This window comes from Sinocyclocheilus rhinocerous, unplaced genomic scaffold (assembly GCF_001515625.1).
Source record: "Sinocyclocheilus rhinocerous isolate Xijiao unplaced genomic scaffold, SAMN03320098_v1.1 scaffold11, whole genome shotgun sequence".
NCBI classification, from domain to species: domain Eukaryota; kingdom Metazoa; phylum Chordata; class Actinopteri; order Cypriniformes; family Cyprinidae; genus Sinocyclocheilus; species Sinocyclocheilus rhinocerous.
This window is the reverse complement of record NW_015625587.1, coordinates 1391865-1402407: the sequence shown is the minus strand read 5'-3', so window position 1 is coordinate 1402407 and position 10543 is coordinate 1391865. Positions and strand designations below refer to the sequence as shown.

Sequence of the window (10543 nt, the reverse complement as noted above, 5' to 3'; positions counted from 1 at the left end):
TTGTATATCTGTTGAAAGAAAAATATAGATTTGAAAATACGTGAGGGTGTTTTTTTCCGTTCACAAGGACGATGAGATTATGAAAGACAATCACTTTTGCTCACAGCAAAAGCAAAAGTTACTAGTTAGACATGAAACAATTCACATAAGACTCCATCAATGAAGTTTATAGAAATGCGGAACTTATTACCTCTCTGAGAATCTCGATGGTCTCCCCGACAACCAGATCCAGCTCGTCCTCGTTCGCGGGGGTGTAGGGAAAAGCCACCTCACATTTCCTCGCCTGTAACGTTACCTTTGTTTTCTTCGCTGGAGCGATGAAGTAAGTGGAAAACATATGTAACATGTCAACACGTTAATGTGTGAGGACAAACTGAACTGAACTAGACTGCAAAAGCACTTCCAGCTTTCACTTTTACAAGTACTTCACTTTTATGACAAACACTATTTTATGGTGGATATAGTAACAGCCTATGGATTTTGGTGGGTATAATTTGAGACCGGATGTGGACGCACAAACCTTTCATTAGCCTACTTATTTTAGTCTACCAAGTCGGATGCTTTGGACAGCTTCAAATGCTAACGCCTGTGGACCAAGATTCGAATGTAGTTTAAGAATCTGTCTTTGAAAAAAAGAAAACTGTTATTTATCTATAACAAAATCTGAATATTTGAAAGGGAACATGTTTGTTATTTTTGGGGTCTTTGATTCATCCAAGTAAACCGATTCATTAATAAGATTCATTCAGATTCGCTCACCGACCTTTTCTGCAGGAAATAGTCACACAATTCAAATGGGACTTCAGGAAATAATTCAGTGAATTGAAGAGAACAAGAGTGATTTGTTCACCTAAAAGATTCATTTACGATTTGATGTTTATCATGTTTGTTTTTTAACTTATAATGGAAACTTACATTTCCTCATGCTTCTTGGCTCTCTGTTGCTTTCCCCTATTAAGTAAACAGGCACTTCCTGTGAGGAGAAAATAGCCATTTTGAAAATGACCATTATGGCAACTAGGAAAGCTATGGAAAGAATGCTCTACAGGTCCAGACCTTGACGAAGTTGCAAGGGAACATGCCTCTCTTTCCTCTCAGCTCTCCCTCCAGCCACCCTTCCTCTTTGCCCTTTGAGACGTTCTTCACAACATCCCCTGCACATATCGTCAACTCATCTGGCATGGTGGCCTCAAAGTCCAGAAGCACAAGCACCTCTAAAAAGGACAGAAGTAAGGGGTGAAGCCACTGGTGGTTAGTAAACTGGAGTGTTTTATGAAATATGTAATATTTTGGCCTGTAAATTATGTTTTCAGCTACTGATAAGTATCTAAAAGAGATTTTAACATATTTACATCCATTCCACAGATATCTCCCTAAAATCAATGCAAAAAAGCCTGCAGATTTCATGTGGGTTACTCTGTGGTACTTTCTCAATCATCAGAAAGCCTTATCTTTTATGAAATACTTACCCTACAGACAAATAAGTCTAATAATGTGAAAGGCATGAAAAAACATGCCAAAGAGATAGGCGGTAGGATTTATGTGACTCTCAAAGTGCAGTAGCCTACTGGCGCTGGACAGCCATGAGCAATGTGTTTCAACAGGCTTACAGGTATGTGAGTTGAACCTGAGGGACTTGAACTCAAGACTGCATAGCAGTACAAAGAGCACTTTGCATGATTCAGTGGCATTTCATCTGATTTCCAGTAAGAAACCCTTATGTGTTTTATCAGTCTGAATGCCAAGCGTAGTTTGTGATCAGGTAAGCTCAAACAGCAGCGTCATAATGATGTTGGTGTCATAAACTGTCATCTCAAGTTTCTTTACCAAATGTGTCACACTAAGTAAATCAGTGAATAAATAAATACATAAATGTTAGTAATAATCAAAAATATCAAAAAATATGATACGAATGCAGCTCAGTCTAACCCATCTGTCACTTATTTGTCATTTATTGCTTACTTATCAAATTATATTGCACTTAGTATACTACAATACTAGATACGGTATATATATATATATATATATATATACATAACCACTATTTGTTTCTTTAAAATACATTGAGCTTGCCATGAAAATAGTCATAGATGTCAATAAAAATCAATAAATGTGTGTGTGTGTGTGTATATATATATATATATATATATATATATATAACCTAAGTACCACAAACACCACAGCTTGCCAAATCATAAGAACCTTTTGAAACAAAGTTTAAAAACTCACCCATGACCCCTTGAAAGCCGTGTTTGGAGCACCAAGTCAGACAATGAAGATTCTGTTCAGTTCTCAAAGTGTCATGGAATCCCTGTGAATTACACTGCTTGATTTGGTGGTATTACACAATCCAGAGACAGTGAAAGCTTTCTCGGACCTCCTTCTTTCTAGTCAAACATTAGCATTGTTGGGGAAAAGAAATTCTCAGCTAGTCAAGACACGTTATACACTGAGAATGAGAGATAGAGTGTGTAACAGGTGAGACAGGTTTGTGTTGGTATGAGCCTTCTGGTGTCACGTATCCCACCAAAAATGACTGACAATATGTGTACTCACTTGAAAGGAATTCAAGGAAAAACCTGATGTTTAAATATAACCTTGATTTTACAGGAGTGTAATCTTTGTTAAACATGAGTGTGTTGACATTAGTTCTTTCAGTCAATGCCACACTTAACTTTTATTGAACAGATAGCAGAGATATGATTGTTCTGAGACTAATGCTTTTATTTAAAGCATGTCGGGTCAGTTTACACAGAAATAATAAAGCATTTTTAAGAGACCATTAAAATAGGCTTAGTTCACAATATGATCATTTACAAATAAATAGGGTGTCAGTGTTCTTGGTCTCAAAAAAAAAAACACTACTTCCTGTTTCTACTTGACACAAAAATCAGTCCGATGTAACATTGCTGCATTTTTTTTTTATTCTTTCTGATTGTGAGTATATAAATGCAAGTCAAAATGTATATATCAGACAGTGCAAATCAGAACCCAGACAGCTAAAATCCAATCTTGAGAATGAATGTAAATTATTCACTTTTCCCATGTTTTTTTTTTCTTTAACTCTTCAAAATCAAATTCCCCAAAACTAAAAATAACCTTTTTATTAGTATCTAAGTGACAAAATGATTACTTTATCTAAAGAATGTGCTTAGCCAATATAAATAGGCATACAATTTAAAGACAAGGCACACATTAGAAAAACCATAATAAAACAGTATGCACATTGCACACATTTATTGTCAAAAACTTGCACCTCAGTAAATAAAAAATTTGCTAGCAGTCTTCAAAACATTTGTAAGTGCATGTATTTTGAACTTTCTCTATAAGCTGTTTGTCCAGTTTCAAAGTTGACATCTTTGACTAGCAGTTGGATGAATGTAAATCTTTTTCCCCACATGTCATTCACTGGGACATGTATGTCTACCTGCTGTAGTTTGGTCCCATATCGAGACTGGATCATTCATACAAGTCATTAAGTCATGATCTTTGTTTCTATAGGTAGACAGAGTTTCAATCAAATCCACAAAACATTAATATGTACATCTATTTTTTAATTTTTTTTATCTTTTTCAACAGCAACAATGAGTACATAACCAGATATAGTTCTATACTGGTATTCTACACTTCAGGCACTATGGTACATCGAAAACACCTAACCTTTGAACTAGTGGTCGACTGAAATTGATTTTTTATGCTTGATATCAACATCTAGAAAGCAGAGTGGCCAATAAGCGATATATGTATCGTATTATATTGGATTGTACTGTATTTTACACATTCAAAATTCACACACAAATAATCAGTAATCAGTAAAATTTGAAACTGAAAAAGTGGGGAGATACACACTTCCATTAATCATTGTAATAATAATCTAAAAATGGTCAAATATCAGCTGATCAATTGGCCTGCCTTTTATTTAACAGTCCGTCACTACAAAACTTAGATATTAACTTTATTTTCTGCCATATATTTAATTTGTATGTTTCAATAGTCTTGTGCAAAAAAAGTAGACAGGATTCGCAATGGAGGTAGTCGAAAATGAAATATATGGCAGAACATTTTGAGATGGAGTGCAGATTCCTCCAGAGATTTATAGATAGAAAATAAATGTGAAGTTTAGGCTGGTGGCTTTAACAGTGTTTGTCATGATTAGATGAATGTGCTCCCCTAAAAGAATTGTTTAAACTACATAATGTGTTTTTCTATGAAAGTGTGTGAATTTGCATGTACAAAAAACAAACAAAACGAAAAAATTCACCACCAAGCTGACAAAAGCATCCTCATGAAAATAGAAAATGAAAACTACAATAAAAAAGCCCCTTTCCTATCAAAAAGTTTTAGATGCATAAGGATGCTGATATTATATCCATTCTTGAGAGTGTGAAGGCCAGCAAGTCTTATCCCAGGGTTTAAAGTATGATAAGGGATTTGAACATCTTTACTGCTCCGTTCTCACTGGTCCTGTTCTACATCTTCTCCTTGCTGTTCGCCCTCATCATCATCAGTGGCCTGGAATTTATCATGGGCCCATTTAGGGCTCGCATTTTTGGTGGTGTTGGTATTTGTGGCCCTCCGGAGGATAAAACGTCCCTTTGGGCGAATAGCATTACCGCGACCACGCCCTCGTGTTTCAATCATCTTCTTCTCAGCTTCACCATCTCTTTCACTCTGCTGCAACAACAAAATACAGAAAATATTAACCTAATTGATTAATATAATTAAAAGGTTTGTGAGTTTAAGAATAATCACCTGTGTTATATTTGACTGTACACTGTCATAATATTACACATACAGACCCCGAATGTAAGAGATTATGATACAAGGAGTATAACCAAAGTCCCTTTCAAAGAAAGTCTGTTCACTCGGCAGCCATAATTGCAACGCCTCTGGGCAGCTATTTTAGGCATCCAAGACCAAGTCCTATCTAAATGAATGGGGGAATCCTGAAATCTCAAAAACTTCCTGCTGAACTCACAATTAAATTACATATCTCAAATCAGCAACAAAATTTGAAATGAACTGCCCCATGAATGCTGTTCCTTATGCTCAAATACCATTTAAAAAAATCTAGATCAGCCAGTTATAAGCATGAGTCTCAGGTTTATATGGAAACCGGAGCTTCTAACAGCAGCTGCAGTGACGCAATGACTTTACCAATCAGCGATTGGCCCTTTCATTTAAAAGGCGAGACATATTCCACCATATTGTGCATTACAGTTTCTCCCATTCATAAGTAATAGGAGTGAACCGTCTTTGTATATCTATAGTCTTTGGTATAACCTAAGTTCTTTATATGGACATTATATTAATTTGTAAATGTGTATATTTATGTGTAAAAAAATATATATATTATTGTTATTTTACTATCATGTTGATAGCTTGCTGATTTTTTCCAGGAACTCTAGAAAGGTGAAGCAGAATGGGTGTTACAAAGTTCACAACATACTAGGAAGCATTTCTTGCTCTTGGGAGTGTATTCTTGATCCCAGTCATCATTCTTTGCTGGCATGTTCATCTGTGAATCACCATTACTGCTTCCATGGAAATTTCCTCGGTTCCAGCTTCTACCACGTATTCTAAGCTGCTGAGAAACAGCAAATGACCACCATAAGTACCACAGCAATAAACAATCATCTTAGTTCTTCAATATCACCCAAAACTTACAAAGCCTCCTCGTGCCCATCTTCTTTCTGCAGGTTCTCCATACTCTCTAAGCCCCTGTTGGACTTTGGAGAAGCCTTTTGCCTTGATCTCAGCCTCTTCTTCATGGTAAACAGTGGAAAACAAGGAAGATGAGGAAGATGTCTCAGATTGCTCCCGTTTCTTCTTGCTTTTCCTTAGGAATGAAATAATTTGATTCAGATTTTGCCTTGATCTCAGCCTCTTCTTCATGGTAAACAGTGGAAAACGAGGAAGATGAGGAAGATGTCTCAGATTGCTCCCGTTTCTTCTTGCTTTTCCTTAGGAATGAAATAATTTGATTCAGACATTGTTAATCAATGTAAGCAAGTCTTAAAAAAAATCAAAAATCGACTGGATGAAAGGTTCTTCAGCATGTTTTTTTAAACATGTGCAAGATGACTTCATCGTCATTTGCTTCTCCACCAACTATAAATTAATCTTTAACTGAATCTGAAGAAAATCAGGATATTTTCAAACATTGACAACCTCTATCCAACATATTCAAAATATCCAGCTGACCAGAAAGACAAAAAGGTGCGTTCACACTGACAGCGATTTAATAGCTGAAGATGACCAAGTTGCTGTCCTATTGGGCACAAGCAGGCATTCATACTTGATGGCATCAGGAGGTTAAAATCACGTGAGCTCCACTCCCATTGGAAGTAGCTGCATTGTATTGCAGCTCTGTTGCATAAAGTTCAACTTTGCTCAACATTCGCACTGCCAACTATTTCTGTCACTCATGACGCTTCACATCACCAACTCTCATTAAAAGTGTCTGACTTCTTGTTTTTGCAGACTGCTGCGAGTGTGAATGCAGCTTTAGGCCTTTTTTGTAAAAAAATTTTAAGGCCTCCTGAGAGGCTCAAGATGGACTTCTTGATGGTTTAATCTTGTTTAATCTTTACTTGCCTCAACCAGATTCTTTGAAATTGCAGATTGTTTATTGGTTGATCAAAATTGCAGTTTCAACTACATTTAGAGAAGTTATCACCAAGGCAGGATTTTTTAACTTGAGAGGCCACAACAAACCCAAACAAAAATACAACTGTCAGCTTATTAGTTTAGTCACCAACAGTGTAGGTCTTTCTTAATTCTGTTTTCTACAACTGAACAACTCAGAGCAGAACCTCTGCATTGAAGATCACTCTGACATGTCTATGCAGCAGCTTACTTAGGTTTTTTGTGGTTCTTTGAGATTTTCTCAGTGGATATTTCCTTGCTTGAATCTGGAGATTTCCTCGATACTCTTCCTCCGTACTCTTCATCTCTGTGCTCTCTCTCTCCACTCAAGTATTTCTTTCTGCGCTCAATATCCAGCCGAAGGTCCATTGGATCACCTTTAGATTTTTTACCATCAACCTGCGGTGAGGAGAAAGAGATATTTTGGCCAGATGAGGGTTAGCGGCGATCTAGTAGCGATATCCAGCCGAAGGTCCATTGGATCACCTTTAGATTTTTTACCATCAACCTGCGGTGAGGAGAAAGATATTTTGGCCAGATGAGGGTTAGCGGCGATCTAGTAGCTTTGTGTAGCATTGCATGGGACGGGTCCAAAATGAAAAACATGGCAACAGCTGAATTAAAACAAACATGCAAATGAATGAGAGGAAGAGACCTTTTCTAATATCATTTTAAGTGGCATTTTGGCTTCTTACAGTCTTTCAACAGGCTAATTAAGCAGTATTTCACAGAAATGGCAACAGGCCGCAAAGGTAACATTTTGATTTCCTCTTACTTGTTCACCAAAATAAAAAAAGATAATAAACAAAACAAAATAGTACAAAAGGCAACATTATAGGACCACAGCAGAAATACTTTCATTGGTGCTCATGAAAGTTTGTTGTTTTTACTTGGCCTAAACACCTCACTTGTTCTTTGCAGGCTTTGAAGAGGAATACTTACTATGACTTTTGTTTAGAGTCCTTTGAATGGATATGACATGGGAACAACTGGTCACTTCCATTTCTGACCTCTGATTTCTCGCCTCTTAGGAAGGCTTGTACCCATAGTAAAAGGTTGAGGGGGCATTTACAACACAACAACCTGAATGCACCTCTTTTTGCATCTCACATTTGGACTTTTATGCCTCTCTCATCAGAAACAAGAGTTTAGCGAGAGAAGGAAGCCTAAGAATGCTCTGGCCGGATCACTCGCGTAGCATTCTTTTCCAAAATACGTCATATTTCAAAATGTTCGGTCACCTTGAAGCTGTTTTCCATGGAGCTTTTCATCTCATCAAACAGAAGAGAGTGCCTCTTAAAAGCACTGGGAGAAACATCAATTCTCCTGTGAAAAAGAGGTGGGGAGAGGAATATTTTGATAAATGTCGATCCTCCTTTTTTTAGAGCCTTCTAAATTGTCAAAACGTATTTTGTAAAAAACGTTTTAGTATAAATTACTAATACGTGCGTGAGAAACCAGCCTGGGAAGTTGTCCCTGAATTTTTGTACCTGTGTATCTCTGGACTCTTTCTCTGCTTCATGACTTCTTTCTCAGCAGCTCTTCTCTGGTACATGGCAAATCGGTCATTTAGGGTCAATCCAGAGGAAGGAAAATATTGAGCTGTGGGGTGGACAAAAAATAATTTGTATTTTTTTTATTAAATTATGAATTAATATTTATACCTTTTAATATAATATAATACATTAAGTATTTCATCAAGTGGGAAAAAAGTAATAAAACCTGGATAGTATACAACACAAATATAAAACAAAAAACTAAAAAATATTTAATAAATGAATAAATTACATTTTTAGAAAAAAAATGGAACAATACAAATACTAAGGCCAGTGTACCCCCTCAGAACCTTGACTGCAAAAGACATCAGTCATCAGTTTCAGTCACCTTTAATGTGATGGACAATTGAAACTATGTGTTGGGCAAACAGCTCAGATGGACTTTTGGGTGACTGCTGAGCCTGAAGATGCTGAAGGACAGATTGAAACTCCCAATCCTTCTTATCAAGATGCAGAAAATCCAGAAGATTCCTTCTTTCATTGGTCAAAACAGGTGTCCTGTCAAATACAACAATGGTTAGGAAAGACAAAATGAAATATAATTCAAATCTGATAGTCAGACGCAGTCATACACACAACAATGCAATGTTTTGTGAAGATGGAAGCAGAAGCAAAAGGTCATTTCTGAGATCTTGGAGGGAAACAAAGATCACCTTGCAAGATCATCACTTAGAGAATCCATCCTCACACTGAATTCACTTCTTTTCATTGAAGCTGTTGGTGGGGATTCCTCGTTCATAACCACAAACATATCTTGCTCACGGTTCTCAGAGCTCCTCCTGGGCAGCAGTGTGGGTTTAGAAGAGGAACTTAGCGTGGTTTTCTCCTTTCGGTTAACATTAGAGAGCTTTTCAGGTGAGGGATCCTTAAACATGCCACTGAACTGGTCTCTCTTAGAGAGAGCAGCTAGAATATTCGCTGCTCTTTCCTGTTTATGGCAAAGCAGGAGAGCTTCCAGCTCATCATCCCATGCCATGTCCTGCATTCTCCTGATACGCTTCTCAAACATTTCACGAGCAGACAGCGTGACTTTGCTTTTGCTTTTGCAGCGATCATTTTCCATATCCCTCACCCTATTAGAGATCTCCATTTCTTCATCCTCGCACTGAAATGTCAAATGTCTGTTTCGTGAACCCCTTTTAGTGGAGCTTATGGATAACTTGTTACCATCACCACTCTTGGCAGATTTGGATTTCTCCTCTCCTGCGTTGTCGTGATCTACAGTGCGAGACAACTCAATGCCCTTTTCAAACATTTCTCCATTTTCTTTATCACATACTATATCTCCATTACTTTTCACTTTATGTGTGGTGTCGTCCCATGCAGAAGCCTGTTTTTTAAGCTTTTGCTCTTCCAGGAATCTGGTCAATGAGAGGAAGAGATTTTCAGTTTACTATTATTTACAATAATGTGCTCAGATACATCTGTTGTCATTTTAACGTGACCAAGGACTTCTGCAGCATGTCAGATTGACAGAACTATGCATAAACTGTAATGGGTTTTGTTCATTTTACCATGCACAAATGAATGCCTTCCACTCCGAAACAGGTAAACAAGTGTGTGCAGCTGGGAAAATTTCACTTCATCCATTTGCAAAGTGCAAATATAAACCTTTTAGACCTTTTTAGAACATCTAAATTACAGACTGTGAGCTGACATTTGTAAACAAGGCATATCTAGCTCTTCATGTGTGTTGGTTCTTTTTTTCCAACAGCTCTGTTGATGCATTTGAAGGACAGATCGCAAACCCAACTGTGCAATCTTACTTTTTGCCTGGCACACACACAGGATTTATTGTGTTATTTCCACTCTTACACTGACTAAAATGAAGGTAAAAAAGAAAAAGAAAATAGAAAGCCAATTTCAAATGCATATAATCCATCAAAATGATGAATGTCTGTCATTTATTTAGCTTGAAAGGCCTAAAACACAGTATGTACAGGACAAACTAATCTAGGGCTGGGTAGAAATGATGATCTTCATTTGAACAATTTACTCTTCACAAACAACTGACTCTTATGAATCAGTCCTATTTACTGAATCAAAAATATACAACGTGTCTAGTGATAGCCCTGATTCCAGCAATTAATGACTCATGGGATGCTTCATTTTATGAATGGTTCAAAAAGATGAGTTACTGATTTGTATCAGTCTGAAACACTGCCCTGTATAATATACAGCATTAGCAGAGAGACAGTCAATGGAATCGAACCAGGAAGCCTGTAACAATACCCAGCCCTAGGATAAACAAGTTAAATAATATACATTATTGGTAAAAAGTTTGGGATAATTATGATTTTTTAAAAGTTTTTAAAATACGTCACTCACCAAGGCTGCAT

General features: G+C 37.0%; 2 protein-coding genes across 4 annotated transcripts in view; both read right to left on the bottom strand.

Annotated features, from left to right (window-relative positions):
* LOC107755601 (SH3 domain-containing kinase-binding protein 1-like) overlaps nucleotides 1-2449 on the bottom strand; it is an 11717-nt gene extending 9268 nt beyond the window's left edge. For 2 of the 3 annotated variants that reach the window (XM_016572492.1, XM_016572507.1), the window contains exons 1-4: nucleotides 2230-2449; nucleotides 1057-1214; nucleotides 916-973; nucleotides 191-309 (exon numbers count right to left, since the gene is read on the bottom strand). In XM_016572492.1, the coding sequence (XP_016427978.1) occupies nucleotides 191-309; nucleotides 916-973; nucleotides 1057-1214; nucleotides 2230-2233 (339 nt within the window). In that variant the 5' untranslated portion in view covers nucleotides 2234-2449. The remainder of the gene's footprint in view (nucleotides 1-190; nucleotides 310-915; nucleotides 974-1056; nucleotides 1215-2229) is intronic. The other variant, XM_016572499.1, reaches the window with a different exon arrangement.
* A 705-nt stretch (nucleotides 2450-3154) lies between these two features.
* LOC107755993 (thyroid hormone receptor-associated protein 3-like) lies at nucleotides 3155-9594 on the bottom strand (the record flags this gene model as incomplete). The annotated part of the gene is made up of 9 exons (XM_016572959.1): nucleotides 3155-4674; nucleotides 5450-5587; nucleotides 5668-5748; nucleotides 5873-5963; nucleotides 6860-7047; nucleotides 7890-7974; nucleotides 8139-8250; nucleotides 8533-8702; nucleotides 8858-9594. Coding segments are annotated over 9 exons (1821 nt in total), but the record flags the coding sequence as incomplete, so codon positions are not given.
* Nucleotides 9595-10543: the final 949 nt, after the last annotated feature.